Source organism: Helicoverpa armigera, chromosome 26, assembly GCF_030705265.1.
Source record: "Helicoverpa armigera isolate CAAS_96S chromosome 26, ASM3070526v1, whole genome shotgun sequence".
Classification (NCBI taxonomy): domain Eukaryota; kingdom Metazoa; phylum Arthropoda; class Insecta; order Lepidoptera; family Noctuidae; genus Helicoverpa; species Helicoverpa armigera.
The window spans coordinates 3657789-3678442 of NC_087145.1; the positions used below are offsets into that span (position 1 = coordinate 3657789).

Consider the following 20654-nt stretch of genomic DNA (forward strand, 5'->3'; position numbering starts at 1 on the left):
CTCTTCTTAACGTAATAATATCAAATATATAAGAGCTGAAATCTTTTCACAAAAGGGAAAATATCAAGATTTATCAATGAAATAAGACGCACGACTTCCCTCTGTTACATTGTCAGTTATTAATTAAACAATATCGATGAAACAGTAGACAGCAAAATCATTAATTTTAATACGATCAGGATCTTACAAACATATTTATAACACATCTGTATAAGACACGCTGATTAAAATTTAATCCCAATTACTTCAATAACCTTAGCTGTTCAGAATTGATTGGTTTTCATTATGTGCACTCCAATTTATATCGGATTTTTACCTTAATGAAGTAGGCTGGCTTATGATTTGTCGGGTCGTAACGAAATATTTTGGGTCAAAAAAGGGATTTTAGAAGGGTTGAATTGATGATTAAATTCTTTGGATACCCATCGTTCATCAATTTGATTGGTTTTGCACTAAAATTATTTTGGGAACGTGACTTCAGAATTTAGGATACCTCTCTCTTGCCGAACAAACGATCGTTTATCTTGCCGAGCTTTGTAAACGACTTCAGTGTCTCCCAACAAAGCATTTTCCGACCAAAAATCGGTCATACTCCTGCACAAATCAAAGCCGCCTCACATGCCAAAATTCGACACAAAGGACCAAATTCAAACATCAAAAACCACCTCTTGGCTCCGCCGCAGTTTCCGAACAAAGGCAAGAAGCAGGAATACCCATACTCCACTTTTAATTCACCCCTTTAGATCGCCGTGAACTCCAACGCACTACTTTTTCCCATTCCAAGGCAGTATTTGCCGTCGGCCAGTACAATAGGGCAAACATCCAAAAGGAAAGAATCCACAGCTACCCGAATGGATGAAAAGATTGGACACGGCTCTATAGAAGCGCCTTTTAAAGTGGCTTTTGTCGAAGAATGTTTTTAAAGATTCTTGACGACGCTCCGAGTTGAACTGAATTTGCTGATTCAGCTCTCCCTGTCTTTGATTGAAGATTTGCAGTACTTGAACCTGGACAAATGAATGCTTAAATATGAATGTTTCTTCCAATAAGTACGTCAGTTTTGTGGTAAGGGATATGATGAATGGAATCAGGTCAAGGTTGTGACCCTTTTGAATACCATTAACGAAGGTTGGTCCTATATAAAATGGTTAATTTAGGGGAATATAAAAGGCATATAAACATGCCAAGATAAGATTATGTTAATATAACTGATCTTTAAAAAGTGTACCTTTAAAAATATGTACTTCTTTCGTGATTTACTTTTAAAAATCAAAAGAAAAATAACAAAGTCTAAAACTGCAATATCTTCGAACATCCTTGCAACAAAGCATTGTGCCGAGAGCAATCAAGACACATATGGGCGTACCAGACTGTTACGAACGAATATCGGGTCCCGGCAATAGTTTATTCCTATCCTGTGTATATTTACGAGTTATATCAAGTTATATGTATATTACCTAAACGTCCCAGGTACGGTTTAATCGTAATTGAAATCTCAATTTAGTGTCTCGAATTTGAATAGGTTATTAAATCAGATTATACTGATTATTCATAACTGTCTTTTGTTTAGATTCAATCAAGGACCTGTATTTATGTGTTGCTTAATATTGGTGTAGAGTAAACGTAATTAACTTTAGGATTAATTACAAACTTATATAATTTTGGTGGTGATTGTAACTACCTAAATTGTTTAAGTTTATTAACGTAAATGGGTAATTTTGGCATAGGTGCTACAAACAATTTCGGTTCTAAGAACAATCCCTAAAGAGCGTTTAAAGCTATTGATACTACATGACCAACTAACCTAAATAACGCTACATTTGACTGTCCTAATGACTTCTGAATCACTTCGTCAAACCTTGACGATATGGAAATCAAAACAAATAATTCAAATAGCCGATCTAAAACAATTTGTGTGAGTGTTCAATTCACTAACGTATTCTATGTTATCGACCTACTAATGTATTCGGGACTAATTGAATATCAAATTGGACCCAAAACCAAATTGGTATCAGCACCAATTTCCCTTTGCAATGAAGATTTATAATTTGCTTGTAATAATAACTGAAATATTGCCAACTGGCTTCCGCCCGCGGCTTCGCCCGAGTGGAGTTCGGTTATAACGCGTTTCCAAGAGAACTCTTCAAAAGTCCGGGATAAAAACTATCCCATGTTCTTGCTCAAGGTCAACTCTATCTCTGTACCAAATTTTATTAAAATTAGTTCAGTGGTTTAGACGTGAAACCGTAACAGACAGACAGACAAACAGAGTTGCTTTCGCATTTATAATATTAGTAGGGATAGATTTTAGTCTAGACAAAACGGTAGGTTTGAATACAAATATAATTTTAGAACTAATATTAGGTGAGGTGAGAGCCTAGTACTTAGTATAAGGATAGACTATATAATGGGTTATTTATTCAAAGAGGTTTAAATTTAGACCCTATAGGCCATAAAAGCTTTATTCAAGCCTGAAGTGTCTTATAACTTACTTCTATATAATGTATTTTTAGTTTGTATGAGTAGAAACTTATAACGTAGATACAGAAAAAAATGTATGTGCCAAATCCTTACAACGTAATGATAATGAGTACTAATGGAACCTGGATTATCTTTCTTTCGCTAAAAACGGCTAATCCGATTAAGATGATGTTTAGTACTTATACTATAGTAAGTGTTACAACCTTTTTATCGTTCCACTGCTGGGCACAGGCCTCCTCTCACACGGAGAAGGATTGAGCGTCAATCACCACGCTTGCTCAATGCGGGTTGGTGATTTCAGACTTTATAGTCCAGGTTTAATCGAGAAGTTTTTTCTTCAGTTAAAATCGAATACTTTATAAATGATTCCGTCTTAATATCAGTACAGAAAACATGAACCGAACATTGATTAAAATTGCTATACTGCTTTCTATTGTTTGTGCGATAATACAGAAGGATTTCTTTATTTTTAACCGTGGCTCGGAGAAATGAGAAATGGACCTAATAGTTCAAGTGATTGAGGTATAATTATCACTGATATTGGAGTCGGTATTGCTTGTGTTTTGTTTTATACTGGAGTACAAATATCTGTATCAGTTACAAGGAGTGTGTTATTGTTTCTTGAGCATTTTATATTGTTACTACTTTCCTTGATCTACGTAAAGTAGGATAAAAACTAGTCTAAGTCATTTATCAGGCTACGTGTACTTTTAATTTTAACCGCTTCAAAAGTTTTGGTGTAAAAGCGGGAAAGAAATTTGGAAGTGTTAGTAAAAGTACAGTAGAGTTAATGATGATTTTTTGTTAAGGGTATAGTCTATAGGATAGAAATAGTTACTTGCCTTGGACATGGTAGATTTTTAAAGAGATTCGCTCTAAAGGATACCCGTAATCCACAATTTAGTTACTACTCCAAAATATTTGACACTTTGTCATAAATATGTATAGTAATAAACAACTATAAAATACAACAAAGTTTATGTTCTTAAAACTGAAATAAGAGTTCTAATCCAGTATTCTATATTCTAGTCATGCATTTTATGATTCCCACGATAGCAATAATATTATCACTGCGTTCCGTTTTACGCTCGGATTTCTGATTCAAAACAATCAGTGTAATTCTTCGCTGATTAAAATAAAACATCCTGCAGTTATTTTATATTATATTTTTAGCAAGGGTTCAGTAAAGAATAGACAGAATCATAATATTACTTAATTAATATTTCATCTCACAGAAACCGCTAGTGGAAGCTAGTCAGATCACAGTGAATTTTACCTCTATAAAGGTTAAAATTGGTGAGTATGTGTGCGTGAGTATTTTTGTTATTTTGTTACTTCTGCATGTGGAGACGGCAGTATGGATTTTCATGATATTTTACAAAAATATAGCGTATACATACATGACGTGACACCGCTGGCTAGTAATTACAAAAAGCTAGTAATTACATGAAAATTGTGTACTGTGTTTTATATTGAATTTTATGTAATGTTTAGGTACGGAACCTTGCAAAGGATCCAAGCTCGAATTTGTCTGTTTCAATTCTTTGAGAAATGAAACAATATTGCGTAATTCAAAAACGTATCCTAAGGGTGAAATCGTAATCGCTTTCCCATTTTTTTTTTGTCAGAAATGTAACCAGTTCTCTTTATCTCAGTAATAGATTTTCGATTTAATAATCTTAATTGGTTTTATCCGTACCTATACATACCTACATATGTTTTTAAATCCCTTTATACAGAGTGGCACTTAGGGTACCAAATTAAATTATACAATGAAAAATAAATGGAGTTTTTAACTATAAAAAAACAGTGGATATTACTCTCAATAACTCTTGCACTATGTAATGTTAAAGGCTGTATGCTGACAATATATTTTTATATAGTGAAATAAATGTGTCATACTACTTACTCTACGACTATAATTTTTATGTCCAGTCAACAATAAAATATGTAATTTAATTTACTATGTAGGTAAACTGTATGAAAACTGTTATAAATTAAACCCGTTGTAGCTATGTTTTAAAAAATCGCAAGTATTAAGGTGGTAGAATGTGGCTCATTTTTTTCTATTGAAGGCAAAAATATCTAAAGTAAGATCTATCTTTCTGCTATGCTTGCATGAAAATGTCTAAATCTGTATGAAGCACTAAGCTAAAAGTATAAGTACCGGGAAACAGAAAAAGTAGATACAGGTACAAAAGGCGATCGCATTTGTGTTTCGTAGAAAAACATGAAATAAAGCGAAATTAGAATCCGTATATTTTTTCAATCAAAAACATAAAGCCAGCCCGTTCTTAGAATCAAAAACTGCTACAAGCTTATTAAAATAGCCTGTTGGATACAGAATCGCTGCAAGGCTTATAAGAATTTCTCTAAGAAATCGTGTGTACAACTTGAATCAATTTGTATACTTTTCTTTTGTAAGGTGGTTTAAAGGTTCCGCATTTCTTTTTCAATTTTTCGCAATGTCCTTATAAGTTGTCACTTTTCCCAACTATGTTTGGGTCGGCTGCCAGTCTTAACAGACGCATATGAGTATCAGTTTTATATGGAGTGACTGCGTATCTGACCTCATCAACTTAGTTACCTGGGCGACCCGAAACTCCATGGTAAGACTGGTTGTCAGAATTTCCTGCTTCTTACCCGTTTATTATAATTTAAATAATTATTATTACTTTTTAAAAAACGGTCGTATTCGATAATTAAATAAACAAATACATTCCATTCATATCACAATTTCAATTAACGAAAAAATAATGGCACAAATTAACGGAATCGGCTCATTTTTATTGCAATTACCAATGGATATTGATTAGCCACGGTAAGATTAAAATTACCGCAGTACACCCAAAGCACTCAGTTGCCGTGGTTAATCTGTGATAACGGCCGTGCGCGTGCGCTCCTTAGCACATTATAAACAGATTTGCAAAAATAGACCGAAAATAAAAGTAACAACAAATATTCGGACATAGAAATTAGTCCTGTGAGACGGAAATGGGGTAGTGAAGAGCATTAATTAAAGGGAGATGCTAATTAGTGCAATATAATGTTTATTTACACAAAACAATGACGCAGTAAGTGCTGTTAAAATGATTTATGTTCTAGTGAGAGTGGTTATTCTGTTTTCATTATTACTCAAAGGGTATGGAGTTGGTGAAAAGGCTTTCAGAGCCTGCAAAAACTACGGACAGCTGATGCTGGAGTGTCATAACATATTGTTTCCGAAACAAAGAGTGAGAGTACCAGTGGACTTCCTATTATACCCTCATATGGTTTTAATTGGGTTTCGAAGGTCACCACCAGAACCACCAGCATGGAAGTGCGGAGGCAGCTTGATTAGTGAGAAATGGGTCCTCACAGCCGCCCACTGCACTGAAGACCGAGACGCGGGCCCTGCAAGCATCATGAGAATCGGAACAGCTACCTTCGAGTTCGACGAAGTCGATGAACTGGTCCAAGAAAGAAAGGTAGCTGAAATCATTCCCCATCCGAATTATAAGCCACCTTCTAAATATCATGACATAGCGCTGATGAGAGCGACCCCAAACTTCGTTTTAAGCCGAGACATAAGAATCGCTTGCTTACATCTTGGAGAAAACATAAGCCAGACCAACTTAACAGTCATAGGCTTCGGGAAGACCGCATCAGTAGCCACATATGGAAGCCAGACGCTAATGAAAGTTGATGTTGATGTGATCTCCAGTGAAGTTTGTAACCGGTCCATGAAGTTTCTGATTAAGAAGAAGTTGTTAGCTGATGGTATCACGGAGAATCAGATCTGTGCTGGTGATTATGAGCATGGGGGTCGCGATACGTGTCAAGGAGACTCAGGAGGTCCTATGCAGATAATGGAAGAGAGAGTGGACTGTGTTCATAATTTTCCTCTGCATACTATTGTTGGTGTGACCTCTTTTGGAAGAGATTGTGGGAGGAAGATGAGTCCAGGAGTTTATACAAGGGTTTCGCAGTATGTGGAATGGATTGAGAATACAGTGTGGCCTGGGCCTTGAAAAATGGGATCTTAAGCGTTGTGTAATTAGGAAAAATATTTTCAGGTATACGTATTTAGGCTGTTTTGTAAATAAAGTTTATGTTAACCTTTCTTTATTTTGAGTTTGTATGCGTTGTATTCTAAAGAATGTGGGTGATACGATGTACTTTTTTGTCGTCAAAAACTCTGAACTCACGACCTGACAGTCAGTCAACCTTAACTTCAATGTAGGTACAAAAACTTACCAGTAGCAAAAAAAGGAAAAAATACTTCCTTAGTCATGTCTGCCATTCACGACATCTTCCTTACCGCTATTATTTACAAAAACTTTACTTGAGATGTGTTGCCTTACCTGAAACAAACAGACAATTTTCATGAAAAACCCGAGCGTCAATATTTCAGTGGGTCAAAGTCAGGGCCGGACTTCGAACTTCTAAGTGGGCCCCAAATCATAGTATACAAATGTGGTAAAGTTGTAAAAATGGATATCATTTAAATCAGCAATTTTTTTACTTTGTGAAATACTCGGAATTTGTAGTAAATAATGTTTCAAAATATGTATTTTTATTTGTATTACGAATTGACTTATTTTTTACTAGATACACTGTAGGTATATTTTTATGAAATTTATCGAATACACATCATTATAAAGTACAGTCAACTTCAGGTCAGTGGTAACAGTTTTATAGGAAAATCGTACTTATTACTATTGAGTTAAGGTGCATGACAGTTACCACTGACGTGCGGTCTACCGTACCTACACTAACAAATGTATAATAAAATAAATAATAAAAATATTTGTTAAGGAAAATAGCAAAAGAAAATATTCCTATTAGCCATTATAAAATAACAACTCATATTTTTCTCCCAACCCCAAACAATTTCTACAAAATATATTTGGGGACCCAAAATTTGGTCCGTCAACGGTTGATCCGTCACTGTATGGAAAAAAGGGAAATATGTAAATGTCACGTTTTGGAAGGTTCCGAAAGTTTGGACCAGATACACGGTCTAACGCGGGAAGTATTGTTTTGTAAAAATACCAGATGTCTGACAAACTTTTGGGTATAGGTTACCCACGTTACAAAGCGAAAAAAATAAAGGCTGATAAATAATTTATTTTCAGAGAGCTGTATGCTGAGTCGATTTCAGGAAAAGATGTGGTAATGTCATGTTTTTTTTTTCTAAAATGTATAAAAATTCACCATGCTACTTATGAGATTGCATCAACTGCTGCACAGCGCGGTATGAATGTCAACGGAACATTGACTGCTGATTTAAAATTGGTATTATTTATTACCAATTTTTAATAAGCAGTTTTATTCATCCGTAACCCTATTGCACATTTGAAATAAACTCGAATTGATTAATAAGCGAGTATTATTAACTATAACGTATAAATTATTTAAGGCAAATCTAACTCAGACTAATAATATCCTCAAACCTCAAATAATATAAAATGTGCATTTCTTATCTAATCTCAAAGGTTTTTTTACACAGCTGTCAAACGGGCGTCGATTCTGCGTACCGCATGCTCAAGACACATACCTATACTTACTTCTAATAATTCGAGACTAATTGCTTCCTACGGTGTCACTCGCTTCCTGATAAGTACTTCACAGACTCAGATAAATATACACAAACATCCTATCTTCATAACATTCTCTTATATCAATCCACCCTTCTAGAGGTACATAGCTATCAATTTTCAAGTGCGTAAGTACACGTCATGCGTTTCCATGAAAACGTAAAGGTGAGATTCCAAAAGTGTGCGGTATTATGACGCACTCAAATATTTCTTCTGATCTACTGGTTATGGGAACAGTAGGTAGGTAACAAATTGCGTGCGAACATTTCTTAAATGTCCGTAAAATTGCAATCTTTGAGCGCGAACACCATCATGCTATGTGTGAACCCGTGCTGACGCGCACGTACAAATTTTTGTAATGTGGACCCGCGCCATGAAAATATGAGCCCAATTTTTTTTACTAATAAATAATGGCGTCCAAGTCCAGTTTCTTCCACGGCAGCTGTTCTCTTGTAAGGAGATCAGTCACTTGCGCAGGACATATTATAGAGGTAGTGCACAAGCATTTGCGCAGACACAAGTGCACTCACTATTCCTTCACTCTCACAGTCCGATGGGACGGCAATCCGACACGACTGAAGAGAGATCAGGGATTTTTTTTATTACCTTACCACATTTTTTGGTCACAGCATACATTTGTTTTCAATATAGCATTCTAACTTTGAATTTGAATCCGGTTTCTTACTGTTCAAGTCCGTACCTATATTAGCTTTTCTCGAATTCCAATACCACACAATTTTCCTTCCTTGTTATTCCCGCCAGTTAATTAAATAGAAATTATAAATAGATTCCTCAGCAATAATTTACCGCAGATTTGAACTGGCGACCTATCGATCCGTATCATGGCATGAGTTATTGTTACCGTTGGTTATTCTAACCGAAGGTTCTATAAATAGGAGAAAAGCCAGTTAAGATTTAGAGAATATTATTAAAATGTCGAATTGTTAGACATTGTAACCGACTTAGTATAGAAATTCTGGTTATCACCTGGCTGTATTTGTTATCGTCTTTAAAAAAAAATGAAAACATTTTTCAATTTTAGTTATCGCAATATCATAATATGTTACAAGGTTCCATACTATTTTATAATATTATACGTAAGTACGTAGGTAAACACTGGTACTCAGCTGCATCCGGTTAGACTGGAAGCCGATCCCAACATAGTTGGGAAAAGGCTGGGCAAATGATGATTAAGTAGCAAGTACCAATGTAATTTTTCTAAGTTTGTATGTACTTTCTAAGTATATCTTGAACACCAATGGCTGATATAAAGGTGAAAGAAAACATCTTGAGGAAACCTAGTCTGAAATCACCAATGCGCATTAAGCAAGCATGGTGATTAATGCCCAATCCTTCTCCTTGTGAGAGGAGGCCTGTGCTCAGCAGTGGGACGATAAAAAGGCTGTAACAGTATCATTAAGTAGGTATAAAATAATGTTTGTGTATTTATATTCTAATCCGGTATCTTAGCACCCGAGTGTAACAAGTACATGCGTAAGTAAGTACTAACCAATGGGATACAAAATAACTTAACCACGGTTCACTTAACATATACCAGTTAAGCGATGCGTAAAAATCTTTGTAAAAAACCGACTAGCACAATGCCGTAACCGATCAACGTTAAATACTATGAAATTAAATTTGGCAGCCGGACTGTAGTTATTTTTTAACTGTTATATAAAACAACGGTTATATTTTGATTGCTTTTTTTATTTTTTATGGATATAATTGTTTTTGACTTTCTGATAGTTAAAGGACGTAATTTTTGTGTTTCATGGTCAATTTCAGTGTTGATTGGACCTGAATTTTGAATCGAAAACCAAAATTTTTGATTGATTAAGAAAAACTATTCTTTTGGGATTTCGGAATAAATTTACAATCAGCCTAACAGGCAAATTAGAAAATTAAGATGCCACGATTATTATTTTAATTCTAAGAAATGCTTAGGCACTATAAAAACAATGACACCTAGTCTTAGCAAAAAAAGCGATGAATTAGCTAAAAAACTTCAAATTAATCTTGTCACTTCATATTTAAAAAAACTTTGCACTAAGCAGAATTTAATATGATCTATGTCAAAGTTTTTCATAAGTTTTTCCAGTTAATAAGCATGATAATATCATACGTGATATTTCCAGTGATATTGTGTTTTTCACAAGACTTAAGGAATAACATTTGTTCATAATCAATTTTGAAGAATTTAAAATCACCATTAAATGGTACCGAATAAAAACATCCACGAGTATCTTTCCTAAGAATGCTACATTTTACAGCTAATTCCATTACTAAGCTCTAACTAGGGCTACATTTTACCCAGTATTCTATCCCACATTAAAAGGTGCTACTAGTTAGTCTGGAAACCGACCCCAATACAGTTAGGAAAAGGCTAGGCAGATGATCATTCTATCCTATACATTCTAACAAAAAAACATGACATGTCAAATTAAAAAAAAAAAATCTTAAAACCGACCATGGGTTGCCAGCGTAACATTTAAAAAATAAGCTTAATTTAAGTTAGAATAAAGTTTAAAAGTCATCTTATTATACGGTAACACAATCTACAACTTACATGAAAATGTCTAATTTTCATTTAAACTTTTACAGGCGCTGGAGACGGATTTTCTTTACGCACTGTGACTGTACATATTTTGTTACATCGTTTATTTTCCCTTTTTTTTAATAAATACTTACTTTTACAGTTAGGTAAATAAAAAAATATTTTTAAGCTATCTGTAAAAAATAAAGAAATTGATGTAATTTCTATGGTTTAATAATAATAATAGGTTTTCTTAGGGACTGTCTGTAAGGTTCCACAAAAGCATGTTGGGACTCCAAAACTTTCTCGGTACGACAATACAAATGAACAAAAATGCACATTAACACTTTATTTTTTGCTTTGCTTGAAAATGAAAATTTAAACACAACAAAAAAAAATTTACTCAAACTAAATTCCAACTAAAATGAAACTGTAACTACACAATTTAAATGTACGTACAAAATAAATTTAATCTAACATGTTCTGTAGTACATCACTGAAACATTGTCAATTTCATGCTGCTTTCACACGAAAGTTTGCCTAAAGTGTACGTACACGGTCCTTTGGGACAAACGGCCTGTCCCCCTTTTATCGAGCACAATTTTGGGCCCATTTTTTATAATTGCCAATCTTGCCCGAACGATATCTTTTGAATTTCGAAGGACTGAAGTGGAACGATTAAGAATTTAGAGAATTCAATTATTTTTTTTGTGTGTAAAACTTTTTTTTGTATTTGTATTTGGCGTATGGTTAAGAAAATATGTTGGGTGGAATATTTTAGCTTAGGTAAGTGCTTTTTTAGGTAATTATCTTTTTTATTTACTTATAACGTTATCTACAATGTGTGAACCGCTTTAAAAAAATATATTTTTTTAGATATAGCTGCGATTCAAGGGCTCGTGTTTGAGAAAAAAAGCGTGCGATTAGCCCTTTGTTGATATCTAGATATATAAAGTAGTATTTTTTCTACCATAAAATTATTATTCAAATGCGAATCATTCTATATCCCATTATCATTCTTAACAACTTCCCATTTTCTACAATCATCATTATATTTATAAAAATATTTTTCTCCCTTTAGGGCTACAAGCATCTAATAGATCATTATATAGGAAAAAATATAATAAGATAAATCATTTACATAATAAGATGTATCTAAAAGACGTTACTATTGTATTTTTGGTAAATGCCAAGCTCTTTACTATGTATAAATTCTTTATTGGCATAAATATGTTTTCACAAATTTATGAGATCCTGATTCCTACAGTAGCTTACATAAATAAGCAGAAAGCAGCCTAAACAAGATATATTTTTTAATATAAATAGATCATATATACATGTATGGATAGAGATAAAAAAGGCAGAATATTGATTTGAAACATATTGCACCATTTTCAATTATTGAAGTCGACTCCAAGTTACAGTTGTCTACATAACGATGAAAAAGTCACCAAAATAAAAAATAACAACCCAAGTATTCTTTGCACAAATATTGTACAAAAGGCTATCTTAACCCAGGTATCTTTTCAAGAGTTCCACTCAAACTTTATCGTTCTTGCGGTAAACAAATTCTTTTAAACTATTACCGCAGCATCCAACGAGAATCTTGCCCCAATTAAGTTCTCTTAAGAAACGAGTACCATCTGATAAAGAAAGCGCTTATAAAAATAATGTATTAACTGACTTTGTGATAAAAATAGTCGTAAAGAGGGAAATAGCTGGGAGATTAGCGTTTAATAATGCTTTTGAAATTAATGAGAAGGAAAATAGGTATTTTAGCGTTTAGTAGGCTTTGGGGTTTTCAGATCGATTCATTGGAAAGTTTACATTATCTTATGGATATTACAAAGTTGAAGAGTTTGGATGTTTGTTTGATTAAGCGCGCTAAACATAGGAACTACTGGATCGATTTGAAAAAATATTTAAGTGTTATATAGCTCATTTATTAAAGAAGCCCTTAGTCAAGTTTTGACCAGCTATGGGAAATAGTTCCCTCAGTATGTAGGTGCAACCGCTGGTGGAAGCTACTATGTAGTTATATCCTTATTTCATCCTATACAAGTAAACAGATCAGTCAATCATTAAGGATATATTTAAAGCCTGTAAGGGCGTGTTATCTGACCAACACATGCTATGCATATATGTATAGAAAACATTCAATTACAGCCCCACTCAGGACCATTTTATAGGGCATAAAACTGAGACCTACACACAACACTATTTTCTTCAACTCAATTCCGTCATACAACCTTTACGACATCTCAGTTTCAAAACTATTAGAGTACAAGACAACCAGATGGTTGGCGAATAAAAAACTAATCTTGACTCTAATCATAATTTTCAGTCGGTCTCATACCGGCTAAGTACCTGATCTTTGTAATGTGTGTTCTAACATTCATCTTCATACTGATTTATGTTGTTACTGATTTAAGTTTGCAGTATGCGAAAAGTTAGAGGACCGACATTTTACGATGTTTCACAATTTTCAGCGAGCCTGAAATCACAACCCTTTTGACACTTGAATACGTGATTAAATTATATAATTAACAGAAGAATAGCCAAGGTTAATTTAACAAAGTAAATTTAAACCTTTTGGTAACAAAAATCATTGTATTTGTAAGAGTATCAGGACCCTAAATATCGTGAGGGTGCCATGAGCCTAATAGAATTCCGTAGATCGGGTACTAATGAAATAACTTGGTTTAATCACTCGTCTATTGTATGCTAACCCACGATTTAGGCCGAACCATCGGAGATTTATAAGCGAAATGTGGGTTAGTCTCATCTCCTTTCCTTTAACGAAATACAAACAAAACGAAAAATTGGGTACTTTTTAAACGACGTCCTACAAATAAGTCATCAATTTGGATGTTTATATTTATTTGAGCAAAGGATTTGAATCACAAGTTTACGCATACACATAAGTAGGTAGGTACACATTTTTTAATTTAATTACTGATTAACACAAAGAACATAAATAGGCAAATAAAAAAATTATATCACGATTGATATCCTCCTAGCCTAGCCTAGATTATTGGCTATGACCGCTGTTCTCATATAAGGAGATAAACCAACTGCGCAGGACATATTATAGTGCACAAGCATTTGCGTAGACACAGTTGCACTCACTATTCCTTCGCTCTCATGGCCCATACTGAAAGTGAGCATTCTAACACCCCAACGCTCACTTTTCGAAGTTTTCGGTCCCATAGATCCTATCTGTTTTACGAGCAATTTCCGGCTTTTATTGATGTTCTTTTGACGGATTTGTTGAAAGGAATAAACTGGTACCTACACTGCAGACTAAACAGTCGGTCGGTGGTCAGTTTTTTTTTTTTTGGAAATGTGTGTTTTAAATGATTTTTTTTAGTCGGTCTGGTACCATTCAAATACCTGATCGTAGTTATGTGCGTACCATACATTTACATTCTGTCTTATGAACAGAAACAAACTATCGGTCGACTAAAAGTTTGCAGTCTGCAGGTATTAAAATTCCTCTTGCCGTAAACTCTACGCGGGAGTCTTGCGGTCCATGGCCCTTTACGGGGCCCCGGTATGGGCACGTTCGGTACGGCCGCGAGCTGTACACTACCTGAACGTGCCCCAAAGGGTGATAGCCATTAGGCTAATCCGGGGGTACCGCACGATCTCCCGCGAAGCAGCTGGCCTACTAGCCGGACTACCACCGTGGGATCTGGAGGCGAGAGTCTTCTTGCGCCTGTACGACTGGCGCGAGGAGGCTCTGCGCCGGGGGGAAACCCCGTTGCCGCGACAAGTTGTCGCGCAGCGGGCAGAGCTCCGGCGGGATGTCATGGTGGCCTGGAGGGAGCGACTGTCGCAACCCAGTGCAGGGCACGCCACCATAGTGGCGGTAAGTCCCCTTTGAGGAGTGGCTCGGGAGTCGCGGCGCCCTCACGTACCGCATGACGCAGGTCCTCACCGGACACGGTTGTTTCGGGAGGTATCTGCATCGAATCGGTCGTGAGGAGGCGCCCGGGTGTCACCACTGTGCGGATAGCCCCGAGGACACGGTGGACCACACAGTCCAGGAGTGCCCTGCGTGGGAAGGGCACCGCCGGGTCCTCGTCGAGGCTGTGGGCGGCGGCGACCTCGCGTCCGGCCCTGGTTCAAGCCATGGTCCGGGGCGAAAGGGAATGGGATGCCGTCGCCTCCTTCTGCGAAGCAGTCATGCTCGAGAAGGAGGCGGCGGAACGTCAGAGAGTTCGCACCTCTCATCCCGGCCGCCGCGCTGGAGCAGGTAGACACCACGGGCGCCGGGTGTCTCATCGCTCATGTCTGTTTTTAGACAACAGACCCGTGTCGGCGGCGCGCGTTGTTCCACGCGCTCCTCAAAGAGATGTCAGCAACCCCAGAGGGGCCAGCAGGGGCCTGCCGGGGCTGCGGGTTGTTCGAAAGAGGTACCGCGGCCCTAGCACATAAGGCCTACGACGGAACACGACGGCTTTTAGTCAGTAAGAGTCTGACCTCCCTCACCGCTGCTAACCCACAGCGGGAGGGTCATTTGATGATTTTTACGTCGTTAAAAAGGTATTAAAACTCCTAGAAAGAAGGGAAATAATATTTTTCATCTTTCTTTTTTACTTTTGCTTTGGGATTTTTTCCTTTATTAATATTGTGCTAAGAATTAAATGTGATTATTTTGGCTAGAAGCTGGTTTTGGTATAGTTTCGTAAAGGTCATTGGACAAGGTTATTCTAAATTGGGAATACAAGCTGATACCGAAAACTTTTATAAGAACGAGTTTTTCAGAAAACAACATTGTACGCGAAAGTATAAAAGGAATATTGAAATAGAATAAACATGTTTTTATTTTTCTTTCTTGTATCAATTTTGGGCACAAGATAACGAAGTTTAGTAGTATTGGCTTATTGTTTGAATAAGATATTTTTGATTGTTTAAAAACAATACATGTTTGTCTTGATTAGGTACATATTCGATATAAGAAGTAACCTTTACTAAAATCATTTACAAAATCATCTAGAAATAGGTTAAGCACAAAAAGCCCAAGACCAGATTACCAATATCAGTAGTAAGCATTATATTACGGACTATTACATAATTATAAAGCGGGCGAATTATATGTACTTGTGTGTGCACGCAAAGTGCATGTACGGTAGACTGCACGTCAGTGGTAACTGTCATGCACCTTAACCCAATAGTAATAAGTACGATTTTCCTATAAAACTGTTACCACTGACCAAGTTGACTGTACATTCACACACAAATGCTCACCGCTCTTATTAAATAAAACATATACTACAAAAAAACGATTAACAAAAACAGTTCATTATAGCAATCGCATAGCCAAATCCAATTACGAGGGATCAATTTCAGCTAAAAACATGAACAATTCGAAACAACGAAAGGACCAATTTTAACGCAATTATATCACCTTTCACCAAAAATTGGTCCTTCCAGCCAACATTTTCGAGTTTCTCAAGTATAGCTAAAGTTTTATACATTTACTCGTCTATACTAATATTATACAAAAGCAAAAAAAAATGTTTGTTTGTTTGTACTCTAAAGGCTCTGAAACTACTGAACCGATTTGGAAAACTCTTTCACTGTTGGGAAGCTAGACTATTGCAGATTAACATATGCTATATTCTAACCATGTACGAGATGTAGTTTCTCCGGAATGCGGGTGAAACCGCGGGGATCAGCTAGTCTATAGAATATTGCGAAGTGTCAAATTAAACTTTTTCAATCATCTCGGTGGTTTTGCACCGCCAGACACTTTGGTGAGCGCAGAAATTCATTATTTTATGGAGTTCGGATACTTTTATATAGCTTTTTTATACTTCTGTCGCGAATAAAAGCTGTCTTTGTTGTGAGACACCTTTAAATCGTTTTGTGTGGGTATCACTTAAACTGTTGGCGAAATAAGAGTTTGTACAGAAAATAAAACTATTTTTGACTTAACATTTACTTATATGCGTGGGTGCTACAGTGATAAAGTTTCAGAGATAACTTCTCTAGCCTGATGCTTACCATAATAATTTCGTTAATTTTGGTCCTGAAATCCACTTAACGCAAGTCATTTACTAAGCAAGTAAAGTAAGACTAACAGAACTTGACTATCACCCGAGTGGCTTAACTGTCAAAAGGTCAACAACCCAACGACAACGGCTCTCGGGTAAAATATGCAAATTTAACTAAATACCGAAACAGAGTTAGTGATTTCTACATAGATCAAGTAACTTTGCAGAAGCGAACTGTTGTTATTTTGGTTACATAGAAGTCACTTATTATGCCTACGAAACCTCTCGACTTATTCTGTGATTTGAAACGACGTTATACATAGTCTATTTAAATTTTAAAAATATATATCTAAGACAGTGATTTCAGAAGGTATTTAAATAACTTTCACTTTAAATAAACAATTTGTGAAATCAATAAAAAAGTACTGCGGAATTCTATCAGCAACTTTAGGCACAAATTCAGTCGCTATTTTCTACGTCATGTCATGTCTGATCTATCAAATCTATGTCGCATAGGATAATGAGGCCAAAATTATGTAGGCCTTGATATTAGGTTACAATAATAGGGGACAACCATAATAGCGTGTCTGTGAAATGGTCCACGGCCATCATTGTACCTACTCAATTATGATAATTTGAGTTAATAATCCAATTTTAGCTTTCAGTAGCTACAGCTAGTTAAATCGTATTAGTCTCATTAGAAGTTAAGCTTTTGAGTGAAGCTTGTTTTTGTATGTGGGCAATTTTTCGCCAGTTTTCTCAAAGCTAATTAGCAATTTGGAGCTTTAAAATTCTGGTTGCTTCAAGATGCTTTCCTTCACTTTTTGTGAAAGTATATTAGTAGGTACTTGCTGGGTTCAAACTTGCTTTGTAACCTACAATAGTACTCATCATTTAAGAACAGCTCACAATTTTCGACCGCCAAAAATGTCGAGCGCTACCACAATCAACTAACAACTCATACCAACTTCTATCATCCTCCGAGCCTTTTTCCCAATCATGTTGGGGTCGGCTTCCAGTGTAACCGGATTCAGCTGAGTACCAGTGCTTTACAAGAAGCGACTGCCTATCTGACCTCCTTAACCCAGTTACCTGGGCAACCCGATACCCCTTGGTTAGATTGGTGTCAGACTTACTGGCTTCTGACTACCCGTAACGACTGCCAAGGATGTTCAATGACAGCCGGGACCTACAGTTTAACGTGCCATCCGAAACACAGTCAATATCATACCAACTTCTAAACAATCGTAATTAACCCTTCAACCACTCGACCGTTTAAAATCAAACCTGCAAACCCGAATATGCAAAATAACTCGCTTAATGCAAAACAATGCACCAACATTTGAATTTTATGGTATGAATAATTACAGCTCGTGATTAACACAAATAGCTGGGATTCGCGCATGGCTTGCATATGCTATGCGTGCATGGATAGCATATTCGCGCATGGATATGCAAGTATAGGTAATGTCCATCAAACGTGGAGTGAGTACGGCGCATTTGAATTCTGGGATACGGTAAGCCTGTTGCGTAGGGCTGTCACGAACTGGTTAACTGTTTTTTTTTTTTACAAAAGCACGACCAAAGTGAGTGGAAAATGTGCGGCAGCGGCACTACGTTGTCTCCTCTCCTCTTTCTTTATTAATCAAAACTATTGAATTTTAATATCTGTAATATTTACCGTTCCTTGAGCGACATGTCATATAAATCTTGTAATATATAAAAATATATATAAAAAATAAAAATATTCTATTCTATTCTATTCTAATACCATACCATGTTTCTAGCAAATAAAATTTCTGATTTCTGAAAAGAAATTTTAAGAAATAGATTAGGTATGTTTTTGTTGGATGATGTGAAAAATCTAACATATTCTGCTTAAAACAAGTGTGGCCAAGGATACAAATCGCACGCGGGTGAGATTTGACGTAGGAGAGATGACGCCTAACCCAATGAATTAACCATGAAAATAAATTCATAATTCCGCACAGCCCTATAGCAAGCGATTCGCCCACCTCCATAATAGGCCGAATAGAACCGATCGGCCGGATAACAATCGGCTCAATTTATACCCGCCGTCGCCTGCGCATACATAATATTTTTATTCCACTGCGTTCATCATATTTGCCTTAAATCCTAGGATTTCATGTAAATTGTTTTTAACTATTGGTTATTGATATTACTAGGCATGACTGTGAATATTGTTAGGCCGAATCATCATTTTATCATTCATCATTTGACTAGCCTTTTGCCAACTATGTTTGGATCGGCTTCCAGTCTACCTGTATGCAGCTGAGTACCAGTGTTTTACATGGAGCGACTGCCTATCCGACCTCCTCAATCCAGTTTGTAGCGTGTTCGATTCTTGCCTTGTACAAATGTTTACAACATACTGGTCTGAATTTTCATATATTCAATAAGGCTAAGCAATAAAAACATACATTTAAATTGAAAAAGCTTTTAAGTTTGTTGAATAGAATTTGAAACCTTTATCCAATAAGAAATACATTTATTTGTATATAACTAATACCTATAAAATACCATTATAGTATTCCTAAACCAATTTGGAGTAAAACCCTTTTCGATCTGCATTTTGAAAGGGTTATGTCTATTCAATTCGGCATTAAAAAAGAAGTGGGTATACAATATAATAACATCTAAAGAAATCAATTTAAATTAGAGCTAATAGATTAGAGCTGAAAATAAAATACTACTGTTTTCCCGCGGTTTCACCCGTATCCCGTGGGAACGACTGCCCGTAGCGGGATAAAATATAGCCTATGTTACTCCGAAAGAGTGTAGCTTTTCAAAAATGAAAGATTTTTTAAAATCAGTAGATACAGTCGTTTTTGAGTTTATCCATTATAAACAAGAATACCTTTTTTCCTCTTTATAATACTTGAATACATAGACTAGGGGTGCGCGATATTGCAAATAAGTTACAGAAGAGTCGACCATGACCACGTAAAGAGGAGACCACCAGAGTACATGTGGTTCTACAACGCCACTAAAGGAGTGTCGAAAAAAACTCAGGAAAGCTAACTCCACCACCATGTGGGATACATAGCAAAAAGAGCTCAATGAATATAAAATAACACATTACCCTCTTTTAGCTCGCAGTCGGGTTATAAACCTAACACTCTGTATACGACACAAAATGATTCAATTAGTGGACCAAAGGATCGTATAATAATCCTTTTGTTCGATATTGAATGATATTCAGAATGTCTGTTTGTCTGTTGAATATTTTTTGTTTTTCTATCTTAATTGCACCTTGACATATTATGTTTAGGTAGAATTTGTCTTACCATACAATATAATAAATAAGTACAGTATGATGTATTCTGACGATCAATTATATATATATTTTTTATTATTTACTTACTGGCATGTTCCACGAATTATTTTTGATGCGAACAATTTATTGAAAGTGTTTAGATATGTTCGACTGATTAAAAAAAAAACATAATCTTTTGTGTTTATCTCTAGGTATATATAATAAAAAAAAATCATTCTTATTAAATTCAAATGTCACTCAGAATTATTTATTCATTTTTGCAGTCCACCAAAGCACCATAAATCACACACCAAAATCTATATACAATCAGAATCACATAATAAAAACATTTCATGTAACAAAACACGTTCACTAAAACCATTAACAAAAGCATAACGGATATCCAAATACCAAACCAATATTGTTATCTATTTCCCAAAAAAACTAAAAAAACATTCGATTGACCACTTTTAAAAGGATTTGGGACCGCGAGCGATGTCGCGGGACCGACACTAACTATGAATTTAATCCTCCAATCAATAAGGGGATTAATGCTATGCTCTCATAATGCGTTTTCAATAAAAATTGCCGTTTCAATTCCATTTGAAAGTATCGCAAACATATTATCGAGATGGTTTTCTGTTGGGTACGTTTGTTAAAAGAATTATCTGGTCACGGTGAGATTTGCATATGACGAATGATGTCAATCTTAAGGAGCATTAAAATACAATAATTTATTTACCGACTTCGAAAAAGAAGGTTGTCAGTTTGACCTGCAC

The 20654-nt window shown here is 35.7% G+C and overlaps 2 protein-coding genes across 2 annotated transcripts in view; one reads left to right on the forward strand and one right to left on the reverse strand.

Annotated features, from left to right (window-relative positions):
- The window catches only part of LOC110372403 (uncharacterized), a 562146-nt gene that overhangs the window by 124562 nt on the left and 416930 nt on the right, over nt 1-20654 (reverse strand). The window lies entirely within an intron of this gene.
- On the forward strand, nt 5406-6619 carry LOC135118828 (serine protease snake-like). Its single transcript, XM_064041846.1, has one exon. It carries the CDS (start codon nt 5571-5573, stop codon nt 6489-6491), a length of 921 nt encoding a protein of 306 aa, XP_063897916.1. The 5' UTR covers nt 5406-5570; the 3' UTR covers nt 6492-6619.

Bases quoted from the DNA above. Each gene is read 5' to 3' on its own strand.
- LOC135118828 (XM_064041846.1), top strand. From the start codon at position 5,571: ATGATTTATGTTCTAGTGAGAGTGGTTATTCTGTTTTCATTATTACTC.